The 26947-nt window shown below is 45.0% G+C and overlaps 1 protein-coding gene across 2 annotated transcripts in view; it reads left to right on the top strand.

Annotated features, from left to right (window-relative positions):
- CDC42BPB (CDC42 binding protein kinase beta) overlaps nucleotides 1-26947 on the top strand; it is an 867880-nt gene that overhangs the window by 443282 nt on the left and 397651 nt on the right. For both annotated transcript variants that reach the window (XM_069638111.1, XM_069638110.1), the window contains exons 15-16: nucleotides 24287-24531; nucleotides 24663-24768. In XM_069638111.1, coding sequence (XP_069494212.1) covers nucleotides 24287-24531; nucleotides 24663-24768 — 351 coding nt within the window. The remainder of the gene's footprint in view (nucleotides 1-24286; nucleotides 24532-24662; nucleotides 24769-26947) is intronic.

Raw genomic sequence — 26947 nt, 5'->3', positions numbered from 1 at the left:
TACTACTGAAACCATGATCTCCTGTCAGTGAGACTTCTTTTCTTCACCTGTCCCCTTCAACTGGTGCCTCCAACCACAGCTTTGATCGTTGGTTAAATCTCACTTGGGTAATCTTTGCTGACTTGGCTGACAATTGCAACCTACTCCTGCTGCTTCTACAGAAACTCTGCTCTATACAAACTGTGGCTTATTTGATATATTATTTATATCACGCTCGTACACAAGTGTTTAAGAGCATGACAAAGCAAGGGAGGGGAACAGGGGAGAACAAAACAACGATCTTACTAGGCCCAGTGACATTGAGAATGTGCAAGTGCATGGGAAAGGGGAAAAGTGCATGCAAGCGGGAGAAGTGGAAAGTGTGGAGCAGAGAAGAAACAGATAAATAATAAAGGCAAAAACCGGTGGTAGTGCAGCCAGCAAGTGCTGGGGTTAGGCAGCACACAGGGTATGTCTGATTACAGAAAGAAAAGAAATGGGGTGCGGGGGACTGTATGAGTACTGATACCGGCCCCGGTTCAAGGGGTACCCTGGAGGCAGTGCATGAGGGTGGTAGGGTGAGGAGGGACTGGAGGACAGAGGGTGGCCAGGTGCACGGTGCTGAGAGAGAAACAGATCAGCAGGGGAGATGGTGTGGTGAAGGCAGAAGCAAAGAGGAAGGTCTTGAGGTGTTTCTGGAACCGGAGATGGTTCTCCTCAAGTTTCAGAGTGGCAGGGAAGCTGTTAAAAAGGGAGGCCAAAGACGGAGATCTACCCTCAGCTCGTTTCTTTGAAAAATGACGGACCATGAACAAGTTAGAGGTAGAGTGAAGAGCTTGAGAGGGGAGGTATTTACGGAAGGGTAGTTGATGGTATTTTGGACCCAGACCCCAGAAAGCCTTGCGGACAATGCAGAGGGTTTTGAATTTAATCCATGCATCCACTGGGCGCCAATGAAGGGATTTCAGAGCAGGACAGATACGATCCCAGGGCTTGAGGCCAAGGACATGTCTTGCAGTCCTGTTCTGGATTAGTTGTAAAGGGTGGAGAGTAGAGGCAGGTAGGTTTAGAAAGAGGCTGTTGCAATAGTCAAAACTAGAAATAACCAGAGCTGGGGAGACGATGAGCTTCTGGGGGAAGGAGAGGAAAGGCAGAATACCTCTGAGGAGGTGCAGTAGGAAGTTTGACTTTTTAGAGATGTCAAAGATGTGGGTGGAGAAGGAAAGTGTGGAGTCAAAGATGACCCTGAGGGTCTAAGCGTCACAGGTAGGAGAGAGGGGGTAGGAGAGAGGGGGTAGGAGAGAAAGAAAGAGGCTGGTGTGTGAAGTAGGGGGGGGGAGAGGCTGGCGTGTGTTTTGCTTTATCATGGTCGCTTGTGGAGATCTTGCACTTACGTTCTCCAGACCCTTGCAAAAGTAATCATTGGACTCAGATAGGCACACAATTACACATAACAGATAGTTATAGAAAAATGGTGCCTTATAGGCCCTTTATTCACTGTTAACAGAAGGAATAAACACATAATCAATAATATATAAAGAAAAGGAGAAAACAACTTCACTGTTAAGATCGCCACAGGAGACACCTTCATCGCGGCCACAACACTGCTGAGTCCCACAGCAGGTAGGCAAATAGATTCATTGTTCTAATGGGATCTGGAGTGGAGCGTCCTCCCTTCCAGTGAGACTGCAACACCTGGCGTCCAACTCCTAACTCTGAATCTCAAGAGGAAAAATCCATGTCTTATGGGGGCTACTTTCGATCCCTGCCGCTCATGGTTACCATGCTGCACTCGGCATGAGGCATAAACAGAGTGGGATATTCCAGTTAGAAGCGGGAAACAACCCATCTTCCCTCCTTGCTGTTGTTCCACTGCCCCTTATCTATGCACCTGCAGAGTTTTCTCACTCCCTTGCTAGCTTGTCCTTTGGCGGACAATACAATAACTATTCTCCCCAGCTCGGGCCTCTGACATAAATATGTAACCTTGTATCTGCAGCAGAAATACTTGTTTGCTAGCTGCGCCCAGGTGAATTTAGGCTTTCATTACTGTTTTCTTGCGGTAAATGGAAGTGAATTGCCAAGATGACTGCGCATCGGCAACATGTTTTCTGGCTCATTTAGCTCATGCACTACAATATGTGAGGAGGGGGGCTAGGGGGGAAAAGAGGCTGATGCGTGAGGGAAGAGAGGCTGATGTGCGAGGAAGGGGGAGAGAGGTGGAGGAAGAGGGCTAGGGGGGAGAGAGGGATATATGGATGCAAGGGAAGGGCTGATGGGGGGGAGGAGTGGGGAGGGGCGGGGTGCGCGTGCTGGCGCGCGGAGGGGCGGGGTGCGAGCGCGGAGGGGCGAGGTGCGCGCGCGGCGGGGGGCGCGCGCGCGGTGGGGCGGGGTACGCCCGCCCGGACGGGCGGGGTGCGCACGCGCCCGGAGCCCCCGCGCATGTGGGGAGGGGTGCGGGGCGGGGCACGCGCGGAGGGGCGGGGTGTGCGCGTGTTGGGAGGGGCGCGGGAGAGGGAGAAGTGAAGGGGAGAGGGGCTTTTGCGTGGGGAAAGGGAGGATAGGAGCCGTTGTGTGGGGAAAGGGAGGAGAGGAGCCGTTGTGTGGGAGAGGGAGGAGAGAGAGAGAGATGGAAGTGTGTGGGCAGAGAAGAGGCGGGCAACAAATTTAGAATACAAGAAAAGAACCAGAGTAATAGTCAAAATCTTAACAAATTATATATGATTGGGGGGAAAAAGAATTTCACAGCCTGCAAATTATCTTTATGCAAATATATTAAATGTTGCCCTCTTTTGTGTTATATGAATGGAGAGATACTTGCTGTGTACCCCATCATGAACATTTTTGCAAGTGTTAACATGGACTATCAGTCAATGAAACCTCTTCGGAAGGAGAAAGATGTTTAAATAGACACAATAAGGGGAGCGCCACACAATATATTTATGAAAATTAATTCTTTTATCAAATGTGATAACTACAAATATACAGGCTTGTAATAGCTTTTCAGAACAGAGTACTCCCAGAGAATGCTACCCAACTGGTACTAAAAAGGCCATGCAGGTTATTTGGTGAGACTTGCATAATGCCTCTACAGGATTAAATCCTTGATTTATAGTACAATGTTTTTCTTTTAAGAATCGAGTTGAGCTCGGATTGGTTCCTAGTGATACTCTGTGGGTTTTATGATGTTTCCCTGCAGCCCGATTTCACCGAAACTTGGTATGCTGAGTCCAGTTTCTGCACTGCAGGGAATGCTTTCCTCTCAGTGGCCCCTCTCCTGTTCTCTACACTGCTCCCCCAACACCATGTCATGTGTTCCACAGGGGACACTCTCACCACTGTGCATTCCCCACCCTTCCGGTCCCACAATGTTACACATTCATACACCAACCCCCCACACACACTTAACATATACACCTTGTCAGGCTGAGTCTTGTCTGATGATCTGCGGAAGCTGCTAAACCCCGACAGACCCTCTAAGGTGTGAAACACTCAACCAATAATTTCCACAGCTAAATATTCCACACCTGGGGGGGTAGGGGGGATGTGGAAAAAACAAGACTCCTTCCAGACCTCTGGACCCTCAGGATATCTGCAGCAAGGAAGGAAGCAAAGATTATGCAGTCAACATACAAAATCAACTTTAACTTTGGCTTTGTCAGGCTGAGAGTTATCCTGTGTCCGCGGAAGCTGCTGAACCCCTGACAAATCCCCCTGAAGTGTAATCCTCAGAACCCGATAATTCTCAGCTCTGTTAACTACACCCCAAAGGGAAAGGGGGAAGTGGATAACATAAGAAGCACCAGGCTGGCGACGTTCTGACTAGCTGATGCGGAACCTGCAGTGAATACATAAGAACATACAGAATCCTCAAATTACTTAACTACCTTTAAATTATGAAAACTTTATATCCTTAACTAAAATGGAAAGAATCATACCTGGTTCTTCTCTTTTAAGATCTTAGAGAAGATTGGAGTAATAGCTGATAAAATCTTTCTACCTTTCTTGTGGCTTTGAAAGTCTTGAAAATAACAGCAACTCCTTTGATTATTGAACTCTTAAGAACCTTGACTCTTGCCTTATAAACTGTTAAATGTTCCAGTTAAGAAGACTTAGATGAATCCTGTTCTTTCTTCTTAATAAATAGAGTTCATAGTCTCTTGATGAACTTGCAAACTTTTGCAAGTCTTTTGAAACCTTTTCGCGCACACGCGCAAAAATGTACCCGCGCAAAACACGCGTTGAAGAAAACACGCGCTGAGGAACACACGCGCTAAGAAAAACGCGCTGAGGAACACACGCGCTAATAAAAACATGCACGGAACAAGTCACGTAGCAGTCTATTCTTACTCTCGCGTACATGCGCTTTAAACACCCGCGCTATGAACACAGGCACTATAGAAGTCACGTAGCAGTCTTTCCTCGCGCACGCGTACTCGCGCTATGACTACACGCGCAATGAACACGCGCTTTGAACACTCGCGCTGGAACACACGTGCTATAGAAATCACGTGGCTGTCTTTTCTCGCGCACACGTACAATGAATTCACGCGCTGTAGTTTTCACGTAGCAGTCTTTTCTCCCGCTCGCGCACTCGTGCTACGATCACACGTAACAGTCTAACATTGCTCGCGCGTGTTTAAAAATTAAACGTTGAACTATAAACAGAGTAACATCAATTCTTCTTTTTAATTTTCATTTACAATCTCCTAAAGTTTCTAATGAATCTGAGCAAAGATTTACATATCCAAATTAAGTCACTTAGCTTAAGAATTTTTTCTTCTCCAAAAGAACTTCCAGAAACTCTCCTGCGAACCTGAATTCTTCTCCTGAACAACCCTGCATAAGTAGCCGCTCGACTGCCAGGATTTGAAAGTTCAAATCCACTAGGCCCAAGACTTCAGCAGGAGCAGCTACAGACACGTCCTCTCAGCTGGGGTTACGACGATGAAAGGCAGAGAGTGACAGTTTAGAACGTTCATTTTTGGCCTGCAGTTCTCTCTAGCAAATCAAGGCTTCTATTGTAAAACTCCATCTTGCCTTGGGCCAGAGCCAGGAATCTGTATAGAAAGGTTAAGGCCAAACCCACACAGAAATAAAGGGAAATAATTAAAGGGAACCTAACAGTAATTAAAGGAAACCTGATGACAGTAATTAAGGAATCCTGACAGGCTTCAAGGTATAATGAGCTGCTGAATAACTCTTGTACCTGTTAATCCTCTGCTACCTGCCCAGAGATGGAAATATTAAAGCTTCACCAAATTAAAGGTAATACAGCTTTCCCTAGAGTGGCTGATAAACTGTGTTCACAAAACATCAGTCTGTGTTTACTCCAAAAAATAAAGATGTGCACAGAAAAATGGTTGATCTTCAACCTTTGTCTTTTCAAACTCTTTTCTTTAAACTTCTTGCTCAAACAAATTGTTTTTATGGACCTGGATGCAAACAGAATACTGAGTCTTCCGTGCTCCTGTCTCCACTGATGGATAAAAAGTCACTGCGATCTTCAAAGTCTTTAAATTATCACACGTCCTTTAACTCTGCCTCTACAACCTTAACCACTGTTTAATTATTTACTAACTCCACCTGAGCTGCATACCTGTTTAATAACTATAAACTAACGCTTTTGTTATGTTATCACTTATCAACGTTTAAAATGTAATTCCCTCAGCAGCTGCCGGGGTTGTAATTTATGGGCATGCTGAAGTATTTAACATTACGCTAGCCTGAAGCACAGCGTATATTTCTCAAAGAATATTTACATTAAGTCACGATTCTTTTTAGGAAAGAATTGGCTTTCTTCATAGCGCTGGCTCAGATAAAAGAAAGTCATGCGCACACGTGACAAAAAATAAAACCTGCTTTACTGCATAGAGTCTCACAGATTATAATATCTGATTGTAACCACTTATTTACTTGTATCAGTCAGTTTTATGGTTCAGAACAACGGTTCATTAACTGATGAGGTAAAAGTCAGCCAGGAACTTATCTCTTTAACTTGAAGCGTCCACAGCTCACAGTTCATTCCTGTTTTCTCCAGTAAAACACCAAAACTTTCTTCTTAGCTCTCTCAAGCTAGGCCAGGCCCAGACAAACAGGGCCAAACACTGGATCTGCTAAAGTACTTGACTTGCTCAGCTGATGGTAGACAATGAAAGGCAGTTGAGCTCTCCTTCCATCTGAACAAAAAGAATTCTCAGCCAATCAGATCACTGCTGTGACACTCCATCTTGACTTGGGATTCTATCAACACTCTAAATGATAGAGTTAAGGCTCAACCAGCACACAATGAAAGAATGCATAGCAATACTTAACTAATCACACCCTAAATCAACCACCATCACAGAATAAGACCCAGGGAACCCTGACACACATACACACACAGACACATACCTCTGCCCCTACCCTTTCAAACATCACCTCCTTACCTCTCTGCTCACACCGCCACTGCCAATCCCACTTCCTGGATGTATTTTTTTCGCTGACAGGCTGCTGTTCGGCGAAAGCGGCCTATCGGAAATTCTTTCGGTAAAAGTGAGTAAGACCACTCTGTGACCCAATGCAAGTCTATGAACAAAAGTGCAGGATCTTCGCGAGTCCACCGAGCCGCAGGAGCTGAAAGAAAACCCATAATACAAGGCTATGTTGAATAGAAAGGCTACTCCTGTGAGTGGAGATGTAGTCCAGTATCCAAAGGCAAATTGCCATCTTGTAGAGTGGGGCTCTGAAATCAGCTCCTGGGGGGTTGTGGTTGAAGACCAGATGGGCAGAAGTCTGCAACTGAACCACACAATGTTGGACACATGGGATAAAGACCACAACGTGAGGAAGATGAAGTCTCTCAGGACCATGGACCTCATGTTTTAAGAGGGATTACTAGAGCAGCAGCTGCCGATGGTGTGATTCAGCCAAGGGTCAGCAAGGCCAGAAACGGAAAACCCCTCAGATGAAGGAATGGCATTGAGATCTCGGGTGGAGTCCCGGATCCCAAAGATGTAGGAGATCTGCAGAAAGTGTGTTAAAGTCTCTGAAAAGCTCTGCAGGGAGATGTCTCAACTTCGGAGGCAGGTGTTTGCAGATCCCTACAGGATGGTCAAGATGAGCGACAGGAGATCCCAGTGCCATAGGAACTGGACACTGCCCAGGCGACTACACAGGTGCAAAATCAATGTAAAAATGGGCGTCACAGCAGTTTTGGAACTAAGATACAGTAGACTACTTAGACAGGGTCAGAGGTTGTGGTTCTCGGCAAACTACAGGGCAAGCCACTCATGGTCCTCATGTTAGAGGAAAGGTACTGGGCCCTATTTAATCTTCCAGATGAGAAACCGATCCAGCTGCATAAATAGCCATGCTGGGGGTCTGAAGGGTTTGGTGCTCTCACTACTGGGACAGGCCTGAGGGGCAGACTCGGTGGGGGGTGAAGTGAGGGTTGAGGGGGATGTCAGACGATCACAAAATGCTTTGCAGAGGTATGGATTCGACTGGTCTTGCCAGATCAAGGGAAAGGAGCCCAGAAGGAGAGGCAGAGCTTCATGGCTGCTTTTCAAAGTCTAAGAGTTTCTGATTCAGAGCTTCTGTCACTGTCTTCAGGTGAGTACTACTCCTTGGTGCTTTAAGATCAAATTCCAGCATTTGACAAAATGTGGGTGCACAGTGTCAGCATACATTTATAAACTGTTGATAATGGTGCCCCAGACTTCAAACCAGGCCCACATGTACCATTCAAACTGTTGGTGGTTGCTGATCACCACATAGAATCTTTACAATGTTTTTGTTTTGTCATCCTGCATTTCGCTTTATGGGTTGTGCTTTCAGGGGCCCTTTTTGCATTGTCATTTTGTGTGCACTGAGTAGCCCAAAGAGCACCAAGGGACCACTCATGGTGGTGATAATGCGCGGTACAAATATCCTTTAACATTAACATGTGTCTACCAGTACAGGAGTCGTCCCCTCCTTTTTATGACATCTTTGTGTTGGTGGGCAGTCATAATTTCGAAAAAAAAATGTCGACAGACAAAAATGTCGACAAAAAAATGTCGAAAAAAAAAAAGTCGACTTTCGTTTTTTTTAATTATATATTTATTTTAGGGGTTCGGGAGTTAAAAAAAGGGAAACATTAAAAAAAAATTAAAAAAGGGAGCTTGGGGGGGAACCCCCCATTTAAAAAAAAATGCATTGAAAAAAAAAGTCGACATTTTTTTTTTCGACATTTTTTTTTCGAAAGTTTGACTTTCGACATTTTTGTTGTCGAAATTATCACTATAAACCCTTTGTGTTTACCTTTACAGTACAAGACATGTTACATGGAGTAGCATTTGTGGTGTTTTCCAGGCATTCTCTGAACAAGCTGGTGGCAGTCGTTAAATATTTACCTTTTTTTTTGGAGGTGCATTATCACCTGCTGCCCTTTTAGCTGCGATAATGCACTTTAGAGGACCATATACTCAAAATGGCCTTTGGTTGTGTTTTAATTCCTGTTTAAGATGATCTGTCTTTTGTTGGCCGTCCTTCTTCCTTGCCAGGTGGGCATAGGGTCCCTTTCTTAATACAACAAAGGCTCTCCCATTTGTGTAACATGAAAGGAAGTGGGGCGCAGGGCTTTATGCCGCCAATCCAAATTCCTCCAGCGGCTTGGATGTTGCTGGGTAGGTTCTGGGATGCTGCCTGTCCACTTCTGGACAACCAGCAATCAAGTTAAAATGTGCAAGTGTCCCTATTGAAGGGCTGTGGTCGCTCCCAGTCCGCATTCTGGATATAAGGACACAAGATGGACCCAGAAACCAAGTCGGCCACTGGAGATAAGAAGACAACCGAGAGACGGTGGAGGACTGCTGTAGAAACCAGCATTGGCTCAGCCAATAACAATCAAATCAGAAACCTCAAATTACTGCTCAGAAGAGAAGACCTCTGTGGGGTGCCCAACCAGTCACCTGTCCTCCTAGAGGTCAATTGCCAGTCTTCAGGGCGTGCTTCTTTGCCTTTCCTCTGCAATGCCTGGATCCAGCTGCTCCTTGTTGCAAAGTCTTCCATCTGCCTAATGGCTGAAAGTCATCATGTGCTTCCTCGAGATTCTACTGGGTCATTTCATTGTGGGACCTAATCTCGGGTCCGGACGTGAAATCAATATAAATTGCGCACCTGGTGCCCCGTGACCTCAAAGATTTTGTAATTGTGGCACGAAAATGTCCTTGACTGACCCAAAGAGAATTTGTCTGTGGTTCATGCCAGAACATGACACCCAAAGCCCTAAAGGAGAGAGATTGCAAAATGGCACTATGACGCTCTGCATCAAAGTCACCCAGTATAACGCCATTGAAGTGCAACTCTGACTAGGGCAAAGGCTCAGTGATGAAACAATTACCGGAGAGGGAAAATAAATTGTCAAACACTGCAAAAGATCCCACTGAAGGCTCGACTCCTGACATTCATTGTCTTCTTCCTAGAAAAAGAAAAGACAACAGTTGTCCATGGATTAATCCCCTGATAGACAGGTACTCTTTCCTTCAAAAAATGCTTCAGCATAAAGGTGGGAGGAATTTGCCTTAAAAAATAATGCGACTGCACAATTCCTCTTCCTCCATGAAGAAGACCATTGAACCCACCCACCGCCCCTGAAAAAGCCGGCAGGGTCTCAGAGCACAGTTCTCCTTTTGCGCCTAAGCACCCGGGAACAGTAAAAGGCTTGACACGAATTCAAGGGTTTTCGACACCAGCAACGTCTTAGTCGGCTGCCGCATTCTTCGATGCTCCGTCGACATCAGCTCTGAGGGCCTTTCAGCGCCAACAGACGAGGGATCCTTGACTTCAAGATTTATTTCAAAATCTAGGACAAAATATATAACTACAGGGCATCTCCGACGAGGGTGATGACCAGATTCCTTTCAGGTTCCAAACCTTGGGTCATTCTGAACAGCCTGAAGCATTTTAGGTCAAGGAAGATAACTTGCTGATTTGGCATCCAAATTAAAGGATGCCAGTGGTCTGGGCACCGCCACAGAGGTGAATTTTTCCCAGGCTGATCCTCAAGCCCATCCCAGAGTGGCAAATAGGAAAATGAAGTCCAAGGTTTCTGATGCCTTGTGTTGGGACCCCTCCTGCAAAGGAGATAATAGAATGGGATTTGACTGACATTCTGGACAAGGTTACTCAGGTAAATACCTACTATACACGAGGCTGAAAACCCACAGCCCATGGTGTGGCCCTTCCTTCAATGGTATAGGATTCACAGTTCCTGCTGCGGATTTTCAAGGCCTGGTACTCAAATGAAATTGTTGGAAGTGGGCCTCCCACTCACCAACCGAGACTCCCACCTCTAGCTGTCCTTTGCCCGTATCCAAATATGCACTGTCGGATGTGGGCCTCTCTCCCACTGGTCAGGTCTCTGGTATCTGGCTGTGCTTCAGTGTGCTGTGAGGTGTAGGCCCGTATCCAAATATGCACTGTCGGATGTGGGCCTCTCTCCCGCTGGTCAGGTCTCTGGTATCTGGCTGTGCTTCAGTGTGCTGTGAGGTGTAGGCCCGTATCCAAATATGCACTGTCGGATGTGGGCCTCTCTCCCACTGGGCAGGACTCTAGTATCTGGCTGTGGTTAGCCTTTTACTCGCACTGTACTGGTTGGCATCTCTCGCACTATACAGGACTCTCAAATTCCAGGTGTATCCTCCATCATGGCTCAATATATGCAGATACCTACCACATTATGAAAACCATCCCCCCATGGTATTGACCTGCAGCAACACCGCAGCCTAGGTACGTATATCTCACACCACTAGCGTGGACATGGCCCGCAGGCATCCATTCATGATAGAACACGCCTACGGCTAAGCACATCCGGTCTAGTGTCTCTCTTGGGCTGCTTAGTCGCGCCTTGCCAGCCACTCAAGTCATAGAACGACAACATGCACACACACGTCTACTAAACTAAACCCCCTAGAACTTTCCAACCACACAGACTACGGTCACCAAGGGCGTTCAACGGAGGAAAAAAGTGCATTGAGGCCACACAAGTGGGGAAGGAGTGCTATATAAATATACAATACAATACCCTACAAATCATAGCCTTGTGGTGCAGACAGCTACTGTCACCACTAAGGCAAGCTCTCACCCCTCTTTATCACTAGACAGGGATGACAAAGGTTACAGTGTGTTTGCTTCTGGCAATATGTCCCTGAAGGCAGTTAATGTCTCTTGTTCACGTGCTAATGTAACGCTCACCTGGTATCCACGGGGATGTCACTGAGCCTGTTCTGACCTCTTACGACCTCAAACCCTTCCCTGGAGCCTATTCGACTGGAGGCTGGGCCTGAAACACAGGATTGGTAGAGTTTAACTCCCTATTGTCTGTGTGCTTGAACCCCTTCTTTCCTGGGGTCCAACCCTTCCCTTTGATCCACAGCTCACCCTGTTTTCTTGGATAGTGTGCTCTCCGCCCTGCTTTCAGCGCAGGGGCGCGTTGATTGATGCGGGCTCGTTGCTGCCTAGTTACTTCACTGGCAAGAGTCTGACAGGTAAGTATAATGAGTCTTTTGAACAGTTCTCTAACTTCGTTCCTTTCCTTCCTTAGATGATGGCCGGCGTCCGGGGATGGCGGCGTGCTGCTGAGATGAGTAGCGCTGAAGGTGAGTGAGAGCGCGATGCACCCCTTTTGTATTTGCATTGAACTGAGTTCTTTTTCTGTGTCTTTTAGGTGCCGCGACGTTTTCAGCGTGGATACCGGTTATGAAGAACAAATGCGGTGGGTAAGCGCAGTATGCGGTGCCTCTAGATGTTTCCATTCTAATCTGGAGTGTCTTTTCCCTCTTGCAGATGGATGAGAAGTTCCGGAGACAGAGTTCCCCCAGAGTGGCTGGGATTCAGGTAAGCGTTTGAAGCTCGTACAGTATTTAAAAATAAGCAAAGATTTGCAGAATGCTTACTAATGCCTTTTTTCTGTTCTTTTCCCTTTTCCTTAGGAAGCGGCGTGCCGGGATGGGAATGACACCGCCGAAGATGCCTGCAGAACAGAAGGAGCGATGAATGATGGGCAGAAACGCTGCAAGGTAAGGCTGTTCCTAACGGTGTTCTTGTTCTTGCAGGAGCTGAGCGCAGAAGAAAGATGCAGGCCTACTGGAGACCGATCCGAACACAGTGAGTGTCACGCTGCAGGTGCAGAAAACGCAAAGCATGTTTCTCAGCCTGGGTGTGGCTTAAATAGTCTCTGGGTATCCCAGGTGTCTCTGGGCTGAACCACACCCAAAAGACTAGACCGCACATGCAGTTCTGGGAACCGAAATATGTGGGGGCATCCATCTTGCCCCCATCAATGCACTACAAGTCCAATCCCCAATGTTATCCTATGGGAGTGAGTGAGTCTGGTGCCACAAGCGCCAAGTCTGACTCCAAGTGGGTCTTTGGAGGGATGGAGAGGCCCTTGAGGGCCATGTAGGTGATCGTGGCCTGGCTCCAGCCTGACATCTTGGAGGGCTGGGGTCATGAGGGGCAGGTATCATGACAGCTAACTACACATTTTATGGTCTGACATTTCTGAGGCGGCAGGGCATATTCCCGTAGGGGAAATGAGGGAATCTTTTTAATATTGTAGAGTATGGGAAAAAGGCAATGTGCCAAGTCCTCCAGTATGTTCTTGACACTGCTGATTGTCTCGGACGGGCCATGGCGGCAAGTTCTGTCATAAGATTTGCTTACTTGAGGAAATCGAGCTTTGCATAAAATGTGCAGTCTAAACCTCTTGACATGCTCTTTGATTGGTCCCACTTCTTTGGACCAAAGACTGGTGATGGCCTCGAGAACTTGTCAGCCTGCAAGGCAGCAGCAAATTCCTTAGGAGCGGCAGTAAGACAGCCCACTCAGACCGCAAGAGGTATAGAGGTGGAAAATCAGCCCGGGCTACTCCCTCCGCAGCGCCTTCCATTGTAGCTTCAAGTGCAAAACCACATTGAGTGCTTCTACCATTCCACTCCCATAGGGGGGGGGTGCCTGTCGCACCATCTTGCAGAATGGTGCAATATCACCAGGGATACTGTCTTCCCTTTTTGAAGCATCTGCCGGACTACCCCTTCTTTCCAGATAACCCCCTATTCCAGGCCCACTGCTCCAGAAAGAGGTTGCCTCTCTTCTAGAGAAGGGTACCATAGAACTTTCTTTTTTGTTCCCAAAAAAGACAAAGGTCTGCGACCCATCTTGGATCTGAGACGCTTGAACAAGTTACAGAGGATGGACACGTTCAAGATGGTAACACTCTTGTAGATCCTCCAGGCCCTAGAAACTCAGGATTGATTGGTGTCAATCAACCTCCATGTGCCAATTCATTCGAAGCACAGAAAGTACCTGAGGTTTGTCACAAGCAGTGCCCATTACCATTTCCAGGTTTTTTCTTTCGGGCTCACCTGTGCCCTAAGGGCCTTCACCAAGTAGGTGTTAGTAAAAGCCAGTTTAAGTAAAGGAGGGATTCGCACCTTTTCCTACCTGGATGATTGGTTAATCAGTGCACATGGTCCCCAGCTCAAGTTCTGGATCGTTTAGACCAACAATATACTTCCTCCACAGACTGGGCTTCTCCCTCAACTTAAGTCTCAAGTGACACCTTTATTCATCGGAGCGGTTCTGGAATAGTCCCTCTGGGAAGGCTTTGCCATCTGAGAACAGGGCTCTACACATCCAACAGATGGGCACCAGATTCCAAAACTCCCAATAGCTGCCAGCCCTGGACTTTGTATGGTTGCTCTGTCTGATGGCATCCTGCATTTTCCTGGTACCACGGCCCGGTTGAGAATGAGATTGTTCCAGTGGGCCCTCAGATCCCAATGGTCGCAGTTCTCAGACAGTCTGACTGACGTAATTCAAGTCCTGAACAGAGATGCATAGGATCTTCAGTGGTGAACTTGCAGGGAGACCGTGATGGCTGGAGAACCATTTTGGCAACCATGGTCTGAAGCAGCAGTGGTAAGAGGCGCATCACTAAAATGCTGGGGCATTCACCTGAACGAGTTGACGGCGAGTCAGCTGTGATCCCTAGCGGAGACAAAGCTTCACATAAACCTGTTAGAGCTGAGGGCAATCAGACTGTCGCTGATGGCCTTTTTGCCCTACATAGAAGACTGCCCTGTTGTGATCATGACTGACAACATAGTGGCCATGCACAACATCAACAAGAGAAGCAGTGTAGGATCACTACCCCTGCTCAGAAAGGCGATGCAGCTCTGGTTCTGGGTGTTATAGAACAAAATCTCCCTATCAGCAATTCACCTTGCCGGGGGTGAGAACACAACGGCGGACGCCCGGAGCAGGCAGGGCTTGGCCTCCCACGAGTGGAAGCTATGCCAGGAAGTTTAGATCATTGTCCTCCACGTGGAACTTCCAGCTCATGTACATGTTCCCACCGATTTGCGTCATTCCTCAAGTAATAGGAGGTTGAAGAGGTATGGAGCAACCATTATCCTGATTGCCCTAGGAGGACGTGGTACCCGTACCTTCTAGACGTGGCCATCTGTCCCCCACACCATCTTCCAGAGAAGCCAGACTTTTTGATTTAAATTTTTTTATTGTTGTTTTTGGTGCAAGCACCTTTATAACACAGTTAAAAAGCTTACAAAAAATAATACAATTTTAAGGTTGCAACAATACAATAAAGAAATTTCGAAAAGATAAAAAGCAAAACAGTACAGTGACACATATGCAATGCTGACGTAATAACTGATTCACTTAAGGTCACTCATACCTAAAATCCAATCTTAAATGGAGATCTTTTTTTTGTAAAGCACAATATCGTCCGCATTTACCACATTGGCTCAGATATTTGGTTATTCAAAAGCAGTTTGTCTCTAGCATCCTCACTTGAACTGGAGCAATTCATGTTCGATTTACAGAATGAGTTACCACAATTTTGATATAAGTGCTTTAACTCATACCCTCAGGTGGCTTTCAATAATTTTCATAAAGTTAAATAGAGCCAAAGTAAGTGATATACTATATCCAATAATACATTTGGACCACAAAGTATCAAACAAAAAAACAGAATCATTTTTCTCATATGCCTGAAATAATTTAGCTCTGGATTTTTAAAAAAAAAACACACTGGATCACCAAATGCTTTAGTGTTTCATATTCGCTTTCTGCATTGCAAAAGCGACAATTTAAGTTATGAATGCCCCTGTTTTTGTTGGACCAGTTCATCATGCTTTCTTTGGTCAAGAAGAGATTGAATCTAAATTGCATGAGCATTGTGTGAACCTGATAACATGGTGCCTGTGTGATGTATGGAAGATACAGCTTTTGTTTATGCCTAAATTTGGCATTTTCGACATGAGACTTAAAGGTCCTATTAAGTCACAGGTCATTGCCCAGTCCCTTTGGTATAGTTTTTTTTCTTCACAAACCGAGGGCATGTTATTAGGTCACTATTGCTATAGCAATTAGGTACATTGCTATAGCATTAAGAGAGACTTTCAGTTGATTGAAAAATACTGTCAGAGATTTCGGGTTACCGTAGGCTATCATCGCCGCAAGATCTTCATATAAAGAATTCTGTGGAGGCTTCAACATTTTAGCCAAGTTAGTCATTCTCCATACCAGCCTTGATGCCAGTGAATTTAACCCAAGCTCATGTATAAGGATGGCATTAGGAAGTGATTTAGGCAATTATAATACCTCCTTCCAAATCCGTCCTTGAATAATGTTGAGTACGGCTCCAATCTGTAACAGACAAAGATCCAGGCCATATAAAATGACCTCTTCAACCTTAAAACGGTAGAATTCTATTAGAGGTAATAAGGAGAATCTACAAAGCTTGTGTAATATGATCTTCATCTGGCTTATCATAGGATGAATTTTGATGGAAATCGATAGTTGCCATTTCATGATGGAGTTGGAGTTGGACAGAGAGTAACCCAGGTATGTCATCCCAAGGGATCGGAACAGTGTCCAAGGTCCATCTGTATGAAATTAGTTTCCTTTTGTTTGTGAAGACCACAATGTTAGACTTAGCCGGATTGGGGCTAAGATTGTGTTGTTCACAAAATCCAGCAAAATGAAACCATTTTTTTTGTAGATCAAACGGCGTATGATCTAATAGAATCACGTCGTCGGCAAAAGCCAGCCAATTGATTCGCAAGCCACCTAGTTTAACTGGAGAGTTCTCGGGATATGCCCACAGGGCATCAATATCCGCTAGGTACAAGTTAAATAGAATGGAAGCTAAGTTACACTCCAGTTTTACTCCTAAATATGTGCGAATCGGATCTGTTAACAGACCTGTGTGGACGATTCGCACTCTGTAGTTTGTGTTGCAATGTAGAAGTGTAATCATAGCAATGATGTAAAGAGGAATCTGGAAATGTTGTAATTTGTCCCAAAGTATTTCCCTAATGACGCTATCAAAAGCAGATGATAGGTCAAGTAGGGCCATAAAAATGGTTCAATTTTCCGATTGTCTTGAAGATAACAAGATGTGAGATACGATTGTTGCATTTAGCTGTGTTCCCATTTCCTTCATAAAGCCAGTTTGGAATCGAGACAAAATCTCTCTGGATGATATAACTTGATTCAATTCCTTAAGGACAAGGGAGGCAAAAACTTTTGCGGCCACATCCAATAAGGCGATTGGTCTAAAATTTGCTGGATGATCGATCAGGCCTTCCTTGTGCAGAGGAATAATGATGGCTGTGGCCCATGAAGTTGGTATTGTCTTTGAAAGAAAGATGTGGTCAAAGCGGCGCTTCAGAAAGCCGGCCCAAAATTTCGAGTCGTCCTTAAAGACGCATGGCGGAATGCCATCACATCCGGCCGCGTTTGAGAATTATCATTTTCTTGATTACTTCAACTATATCCGCCACCATCCAGGGACAAGCCACAGGCATTGATGAACATTTATTTTTTGATACAATGCAGTTAAATCTTAGGGGCAGAGCATATTTTGCTTTGAAGAAGTTCATCCAAGTCTGTTTTTTTTGTGCTCAAGTAGGTAATCATGTTTTGATTTATTATTATTATTTTTTTTTCTTTGGACCATCCTCGAAGTTAGTCATTGTTAACTGCACTTCGAATTAGCACATTTTGTTGTTGTTTGGCTCTTGCAATTTCACTGTTAAAGGTCTTAGAGTTAGAAGCAGGTTGACCTTGCCTTTGCTGGGTTGCCAAGGCAAGCATGTGATTACGAATCATATCCACATTCCATGTATCAGCTACACCACACTCTATAAAGGACTCCTGATTCTCTTCGATAGACATAACATTACGATTCACCAGGTATGTTAGTTTCCTACACATGGCAGGAGACCATCTTAATGATAACATATGTCTGTCTGTTTCCAATGGTACCAATAGGGGAGCAGATTCATACCTCCTTGTTCGGAGCGCAAGCGCTCATTTTAACATCCCATGATCACTGTTATTCAAGCGGTTTATGGTACATGATGTAGAATAGCCTGCCAAGGGACTTGATAGTGCAATGCACAAAGAGGTGTAACCCCGGGTCCACGTCAAGGGTGGTGGTGTTGGGGAAAAATATATAATTTGTATATCCCATGCTTTAAGAAACTTTACCCAAAGTAAACCTCTCTCATGGCATAAGAGGGTATAAACCTGTTTGGGAACCCCTATGAAAGAGGTTCTTTGCTTCTAGGGTTAAATTAAAATCACCACCAAGAGTGATTTGAGCTTTCGGGGATTTGGTAAAAACCTCAATCAATAATAGATTTACATTTTCAATTACAGCATCTAAATAGCACCCGGGTTCCAATACAAAGATACCACCAATAGGGGATCTGTTGCCTCTAAATCAGATGAGATCATGATTGCTAGTATTTCCGGTGAAGCATGAATCAAATTCAAATTCAATCGAAACTCATTTTTTACCAATATAGCTAAACCACCTCACAGCCTCCCTGCAACACCTCTTTCGGCATGCACGCGAAATGCAGTATATCCATCAAGGAGGACATCTCTCATTGCCATCGTCTCTTGTAATAGCAGTATGCAGGATAGTCATCGTGATTTAATGAAGAGAACCAAGAATAGAGATTCTTGAAACCACAAAAATTCCAAGAATTTGGTGTCCAGTCAAAGGATCTAAAACAAAAGGATCGAATACAATAGGGTTGAGTCAATAGGACCGAAAAAAAGGGTTGAATGCCCTTTTTAAAATGTATATTTTTGGGGGGTTTCCGTATAGGAAAAAAGTGGTTTTTACACCAAAAACAGGGGTTGGGGGTGGGACCACCCAAAAAAACACCCAAAAAATGCGACCTTTTTGTTATCGGTCCTTTTGATTCGACCCTATTGCATTTCGATACTTTTGATTCAATCCTTTGACCTATAACCCAAGAATTTAAAATCAAGCTATTTTATGCCTAGGTTCCAGCCAAGCAAGGCCAAATAAGATTTGATCAACCGACTCAACTTGTATCCTTTATTTTTTCATTAAGAGCAACTATTTGGTGATCTATGTCCCTTGCATTAGTCTGTGGTGTTACTATGGGAGGCTGGAAGTCAATAAAAGATGGAGCCGCATCCATTGAATAAAAAGCAAATAACTGATATCTCAGCATTCCAAATTCACGTTGGTGATCCCAAATTAAAATGGCAATGATGGAGTATGTAATCTGCAGATCATTCAGTGATTTTGTGTGTGTGACAGTTTTATCTAGTCTAGATCATCAGATATCAAATTACGTAAGGCAGGGATTAAATGAAACCCTTTCATAAGGGCTGAGCGATTTAGGTTTGTTTTTTCGCTCATTGCTGTATTTACCTCCCATCCTCTCACCAATTTCATTTCCACTGAGATCTCCTCCAATTTCCAGGAGGATTTTCATGGGTCATTTTCGTGTTTGATGTTGGGACAATACCACACAGTTCCGGGCTAGAAGGACTTACACTTGGCAAATTCTGTTCACAAGTTGTCACAAGCTCAAACTCGGACAGAATCTCTTTTCCCTGTGTTAATTCAGTGCCTCAAGTCTTGGACTAACCACTCGGCATGCAGTTGTTAACAATGCCACTGGAATTACTAGCGGATGCGATTGGATGGGCCAAATTGTCAATACTGTTTGATAGAAGCATGGTTTGGGACGACATTGTAGTAATTTTTTAATCAAGTTTTTCAAAAAATCTTTGTAGTTGAGATTGTATAAGCAAAGGGGTGGTGGGCTTGTGAGCTGGCGAACCCACCGTTATACCCTCATTCGCTACCAAACTACATTCGCCGATAGATTTTGACAGGGTACATTTGCATTGTCCTGAGATGAAGTTGGAACATTGCTAATTTGATCTCCCTTACTTAAGGTCAAGTGAGCTTGACTTTCAGCATTTAGCTGATTTAGCTCAATGACCAAATCATCTGAGGAAATTTGAGCAATCTTTTTTTATTGCAGTGTTGTGCACTTTGATTTTTGTGTTGGGTAAATTCTTCGTTTTAGAGTTAGATGAAGTAGAGTTAGTGGAGTTTGTAGGGAGCAAGCTAGCCTGATAACGCCTTTTTTGGGGCCCTGCATGCATTTTTCTAGCTTTACGTGACATGAAGAAGGTGTTCGGGGGCTCGTCCTGCTGCTCAGCCTTTTTGTCTATTTGGTTTTCACTCACATTAACCTGATCTATGTTTAGATCAATTAGATCAGTTAATGCCGGAGGGCTATCAGGAGCATCTTTAACCACTTCCATATTAGACAGAGTGGCTATTTCCTGTACCCCCATCACTGCATCCCTTGTAACCAGATTTGCTCTCAAAAGAATATTTTCAATCACCTAGATTTGGTCATGTTGAAGCTTAGCAACTTCCAGATACTCAGCCAGGGGAGGCAACACACTTGTGTCAACAATGGACTTCTGCTGCTGCACCGTTTGAGCAAAAGATTTTGATAGAGGGTCATATCCACTTATTGCTACACACGTTTGTGTACACTGTTCATGGGTAGAAACCGGAGAAGCATCTTCAGTCTTTTGCAGGCTAGTATGTTCTTTCACCAGCTGGGTCACCCAGAAGGAGTGGCATTTCTCCTGGGCTAGCATAAAGCCTTCAATTCTGCTTAATCTATTCGAGATGCCAGTAGTTGGTACACTTAGAGTGTTAATGGCAGTATGTGTGTATTTGTGCCCTTTATCAAGTAAGTTTAAGATCTTTGTCAGAACTGGAACATTTTGGAGTTCTTGCTGGTTCATATCTATAAGGGTGTCTTCTAAAGGGTAAAGTGGTAGAGAAGAGTTTGCATGGCGTTTTTTGTCACCTGATATTTTAAATTTATATGGCTCAAAAGGTAGAACTGGTGATTGAACGTCAATTGTCTCTCTAGGATTTATAGATGCATCAAGGGATGGAGAGCTCGCCTGAATTCTGTTATTAGACATTACCGGTTCCAGCTCAGCATCTCTATTAGACATTAGTTGTAAATTCGCAGCGACTGCAGCGTGAAAATGCACTTGCTCTCTAATGCCATTTGAACATGCAGCGGGAGTTGAAGGACCCATTGACAATCGGGCACGCTGCCTTAATTCAGCCAATTCCACTGGAGCTACAGTTGATGTGTCAGTTGGATGAGATCCAGACACGTCCCCAGCAAAGCCCAGTAATGAGTTATCGTTGATTGGTAAATTTCGTACCGGTTTGGCACTAGACGAAGCACTACCAGATGTACTATGAATGACATCTATGTCAACCATAGAGGTCATTTTACCTTTTTAAAGATGCCTTGCTCTGGTAGATGTCTTCAACAGTAATATGTGTTTCACTCAAGTTTACTTCCACCACAACCGCATTTGGGCACTGATCCCCTTGAGACTGGATTGATGGTACGTCAACTAGGGTGGGGTCGACTAGCGTCTCACTTATTGTATTGTTGGACTGCCCATTGTGGCAGCGCTTGATACTTCTAAGGTTTTTAACCATTTTATTCAGCAGCTACCGCCTATCGACTGGCGTGTTAGTCTCAGACTAAAGTGACAGAAGGAACAGATGAGTGTTCAATGGCGCAATGTAAATAATTAGTATTGGTTCTCTTTGCTCTGTTGCTCAATTGTGCTGTCTGCTGAGACCACCAGTGTTCAATATACAATGTCACAGATATCACAGCTTTCTGTGTCAACCACCTTTTTAGAAATTACATAATATAAAAGAATGGTTTGAAAAAGCCTCAGATATCCATACAAAACCGTGCCTGAGGCACTATTTACACTCGCACAGCTCACCAGCCCACCCAAACAGCCAAGCCACTTGACCCACTTGGTGCGCGCGCAGGTGCACTTTCACCGGCCGTAAAGTAGGGTTGCAAAGCTTAGAGGGGCAGGGCAAAGCTTGCAGAGAACTTGCGATGCATTAGAGGAGCTGCAAAACAAATAAAGGTAAGTGAGCCCACAAGCAAGCAGCGTACACATCCAAAGTACTCCACATTAATAAAGGACACCTATCAATATATTTACTTGTAGTCCTTTGGTGCAGTCTTGTAAGCGTTTACACACGCTATTTGGGGTGCAGGGCTTCCTCTTGCCGACGGCGTCCACAGCCAGTAACCCCAAAAGGCGATCAGATGGTCCCAGCCAAACAGCCAAGCCACTTGACCCACTTGTTGCACGCGCAGGTGTGCTAGCACCGGCCATAAAGTAGGGTTGCAAAGCTTAGAGGGGCGGGGCAAAGCTTGCAGAGAACTCGGGATGCATTAGAGGAGTTGTCCTTAGGTGCTGTCTTGTTAGCGTTTCCACGCGCTATATGGGGCGCAGGGCTTTCTCTTGCCGACGGCGTCCACCGCCAGTACCCAGTAACCCCAACAGACTATCAGACGGTCCCAGCCAAACAGCCAAGCCACTTGACCCACTTGGTGCCAGACTTTCTCTAGCAGGAGAGTGGCCTGGTCCTCCCCCTAGCATACATTTGCTCAACCTGCATGCCTGAGTTCTGAAAGGCTACGGTACTTTGATGGGGACCTTCTGGAAGACATAATGGGGGTGTTGCTTTCGGCATTTGCGATCCGTAACAAAGGCTTTGTATTGCTGCCAATGGAAGAGGTTTTGCAGCTGGTGTTGAGCAAATGAAATGGGTCCCTTTTTATGCAACATCTCAAATGTTTTATCATTCCTCCTTCACATGTCAAGACCAGGCCTTCAGGTTGCCACTGTCAAAGGCTATCTGACAGCACTGTCCATTTTTAAGCGCACGCCCGAGCAGGGATCATACTTCACAATCATCTTCGTGATTACATTTTTAAAATGTTTGACAAACAACTCCCCTCCCACACCCCCTGACTCCCTTTGTGGTGCAGGTGTGGAATTTGAATAATTGACTAACCTTATGGTTTCCCCATTCGAAGCAATGCATTTGTGCCCTTTGGGGCTCCTCACATGGAAGACAGTCTTCTTGGTCTTCAGCTTTATCTTCAGCGTGTAGTGTGAGTGAATTGCAGGTCTTTTTCTGCAAGCCACCCTTCATGATTTTTTCTAAAAATATGGTGACTCTTAAGGTACGCCCTTCATTCCTAGTGAAGATGGTGTCTGAATTAAATTTATCGCAAACCATTTGCTTACCAGCTTTTTACCCTCATCATCCATCTAAAGAGGAAGAAAGACTGCATAGACTCGACCCAAGAAGAGCCTTGAGTTTTTAAACTGGTAGAACAAACCACTTCAGGCTGGAGGGCCGACTTCTCATTGGCTATACTGGCTCAAAGACGGGCAACGGAGTGACAAAGCAAACAATTTCTAGGTGGATTCTGCTTTGTGATCCTGGGTACTACTCTAGAGCAGGGAAAGAGATCCCTGAGGGCTTCAGAGCTCAATCAACTAAAGGTGCAGCAGCTACTTTGCCTCTTCAAAGACTTAGTGAAATACATTTGCCAGGGTGCAACATGGGCTTCCATCCACACGTTTGCAAAACACTATTGCCTGGGTACTACTGTCAGCTAATGAGTCCCGCTTTGGCAGAGCTGTCCTCCAACATGTCGTTACTTAACTGCTACGGAGTTCGCTCCTTAGCTCCTCCTTCAATATGGTATTGCTATGGGAGTCTATATAGATGAGGAATTTGTGTGAAGACATAATCAGTAGAACAAATTACTTACCTCCGGTAATGTTCTTCTGAGGAATGCTTCTCCCACGGATTCCTCATCGTTCTCCCTGCCTGCGCCGCGGAGCTCTCTCCTTTAATGTTTAAAGCATCTATCTCTTTGTTCATAGTCCCCAATGCAGCTGTGCACGGGGAAAAAAATGACAACTGAGGTCACGGGCGTCGTGTGCGCTATTTATATCAATGTCACATCCGTACCCGAGGCCATTCGCGCTGAGGATACTCGACGCTGAACCACATAGCGCCTCACTTTCTGAGATCTGCTAATGGCAGGAAAGAATATCTAAAATGAGGAATCCGTGGGACAAACATCCAACAGAAAGAATATTACCCGATGTGATTAATTAGTTATTCCAACCTCTTTTGTGTGCTGCCACTTTGGGATCTTCCACTAGTATGGAGGAAAGAGGGTACAACTTAGAACTATGTGAAGGTCATCCACCAGAATGACTACTGCCCTCCAAGTCCATAGTCCCCTTTCCTCCATAGAACCTCCCTCCTTGCCCACTAATACTGTCTTTTGGTCCCCACGCAGGCATGTGTAAAAGGACTGGCGGCTGGAGCATGGAAGTGTGTGGTGGGGCTGGGATCTAGCTCTGCATATTCATTGTGTGCATTGTTGTGCAATGATTGATCCAATACCATCGGTCCCCGAGGGCCAGATAACTCACTAGTATCATTCAAAGTGGACTATAGACTAGAAATGCACTAGTGAGTCACTTTGCGACTTTGTTTACATTGGTCTGCTATCTTATCAATTGCCTGCCCCTCAGATTCAACCATCTTCACCGACATTCAGATAATCCATAATTAGATGTGTGTATATAATGCATTTTTATTTAAGCTCTGTAGTTTTTGAAAAAGGTTCTGTAGGCACTGGAATTGAGGCAGCTCCTAGAAATGTGATAATGCATAACCATTTACTTGCTCCCGAGGAAAAGCAATTAAGGAAGTTATCAATATTTTACATTTGCCGTTAATTGGATGTATACTGCTTCTCTATGAAGCATGCTATCCTTTGTCGATTTCCATTTTGGCTTTTCTTTAACTTGGTTAACCTGAAATCCCTAATTTTCCTCTAGATGTGCTTGAGTGGTTGTAACAGTGATAGCAGCGACTAACAAACTTATCACAGAGAAGTTCGATTTTTGTATGTTCATGCGAAAGCGGTAGCTTGTTTTTCAGGGCAGCTGCATTTGAAATCTTACTTTGTACTATGTTTAATAAATGTGTGTATGTGTTTTTCTTCCCTTTTTTCTCCAGCTTAAGCAGGGAGGCCGCTCAGCCGGTGCCACGCTGGAACATAAGCAGGAGCTTACCAAGATCAAATCTGAGCTGGACAAGAAGATCTTATTTTATGAAGAGGAGCTTGTCCGGCGAGAGGCGTCCCACATCTTAGAAATTAAACATGTAAAGAAGGGTATTCATGACGGTGAAAGCCAGCACTTAGCACTGCAGAAAGAGATTCTAATGCTCAAAGACAAACTGGAGAAGGCTAAGCGCGAGCGGTGAGACTCAGAATTAGCATGTTATTTGTAGAGCTTTTATTTCTACCCAATTTAAGCAGTTTATCTTAAGTAAGATTTTTTTTAAATTAAGTGGTTAAAGCTTTAGTGAGTTTTTTGTATTTTTCCTGCAGACAAAGTGAGATGGAGGAAGCTGTGGGCACGTTAAAAGACAAGTATGAAAGGGAAAGAACCATGCTGCACGAGGAGAACAAGAAGCTAACCTCAGAAACGGAAAGGGTAAATGTTGCATTCTCAAGTCCATACATTTAAATGTCTACTTTTTTGTAATCCTAATTGTTAGGGGGTTTATCCTAAGTGTGAATATAGGTTGCTGTACTATGATTGCCTTTTAAGAATAAAATATCACATTTTAATGTAGTGCCTCGTGCCAAACCCCCCCTCATGTAAGTGCTGTGATAACTGGTAGTGGTATTACCCAATGTACTGTTACTCGATGTATCAAGCTCAGGGATTAAGTGCTGGGGCTCAGGATGATCACATTCAGACATTACAGTTCCAGAAAAAACTTGAGACATCTCTGAGAGTCTACTCAATCATGGTGAGGGGGGGGACATATCATTACTAATAAAGAAGCCCTCAGTAAGTTTCCGCACCAATAGGGACAATGAACCTCTTGAACAACCATCCCACCCAAGCAGTCCACCTACCAAAAAAACTCCTTTTAACTCATAAATAAGCGGGGATGACTAAAACCACCTCTAACTCCATCTACACACACACTACTCTACAAGTGCGTCAGGAGTTTCATCAATATGCATGCTTCTCATAATTGATGGGGCAGAAATCTCCTCGACTCTATTTTCTCATTAAATTGTGGCACTCTTGGTTTGTAGTTCGCCATATGAGTAACCAGTGAATTATTTTGGGTTGTCTCACAGATGGCCTCAGAAATTCCACAGACCAAGATCATATATTTAAGATGCTTGTTAGGGAGATTGTTCATTTGCAAATCTTTTCCTCTGTCCCGAGCCTCCCAGCACTACTGCTGGACTCTCTAGGATATGTTTTGACTCAAGAGGTGAGAGAGACCTTTTTTGTCTCACCCACCTCCTGCATGTACTTTAGTTTTGTATTCTGTGAGAAACCTGAGGGTGTTCTCACTTGTAGACCCCGGGATCCTTTGTTCAGGTGGCAGGGGAGGGCCATTGCGCTTGGATCCTAACCCTGGGGGCAGACAAGCAAGGGAGGATCACCTAGGCAGGGGGGGTCCTTGAGGATTGCGGGAGAAACACAATGGGGAGAGACATGGTATTCCCCCCCCTTTTCGACACCACACCACCAGCTGACCTTTCCACCACCTTTGTAGATCATTGGATGTCTTGTCCCGTTGCCCATTCCCCAATTCCAACAGGTACCAACACCAGGGTGGCATAGGAGAACCAGGAAAAGGAGAACAAACACAGCACCCCATATTTTACAACAACAAGATAGTTTCCCTTCTCCTGATAATATCTTTTTTCCTTTTCTATCAGCACTCATGAATACTACAACTCCCATAATTCCTCCGCACTATTTTCTCCTAAAACCGCTTGGACGAGGAAGAGGCAGACAGGAGCTATGAAGATTACCCATATGAATCAATCTGCCATGAATTCCTATGGGTAGTCTCCATCTTGTCCCATTAACAAGTACAGGCAGAGTCAAGGCAGGGCTGGGCAACCAATCTCATATGATTAAGGTTAGCAGAGCTGGCAAAGTGGGAGCAAAATAAAAGCATTGCATTCTGGGACTTGAAGTCCAAAGACCTGCATTTTGATAATCTGCAAGTGGGCGGGCGTGTTGGGAAGGAGAACACGGTCAGGTATTCACAGAGCAGACCGCTCCCCCCCACCCCACCAACGCAGGAGCAAGGCGGTGCACGAGAAGGAGCAGTTCCTCCAGGGCTATGGCGAACCAGGCGAAGGAGAGCGACAAAAACCGAGGGGTTGCACCAAAGAGGCAGGAAGCCAGAGACCCCCGCACACCCGGCGAGAGATTATTTCTGAAAGGCGGTGAGGATTGCGCACGACAGCCCAGCTGGAAGAGAGAAAGAGTCTTGCGAGTGCTACAAGGTTACCAGCCACCCTCCCGGATGAACGGCAGAGATGGGGAGGCGCAGAAGGGGCAGTGGTAACATCCTCGACTCCTACATCAAAGGCGCGAAAGACGGAAAGCTTCTTAACACGACCAGCGAGTTGAGGGAAGCAAAGAAAGCACAGTCTTTGTTTAATTGAAATGCTTGCTACAGCAAAGGCGCTATATAAATAACACATTATCTGAGGGATGAAGGTTACACAGGTGTTGATGAGCTGTGAGAGAAAGTGAATCCATTGTTAAGAACTGTGAATACTAAATACAAAGCAGCAGAGTGATCCGGCCAAGTGAGATTGCCCAATTGAAAGTCTCTGTGAAATGT

Source organism: Ambystoma mexicanum, chromosome 14, assembly GCF_040938575.1.
Source record: "Ambystoma mexicanum isolate Mex_15411 chromosome 14, UKY_AmexF1_1, whole genome shotgun sequence".
Taxonomy (NCBI): domain Eukaryota; kingdom Metazoa; phylum Chordata; class Amphibia; order Caudata; family Ambystomatidae; genus Ambystoma; species Ambystoma mexicanum.
Note: the sequence above shows the minus strand (reverse complement) of the source record. Positions and strands in the feature narration are given on the sequence as shown.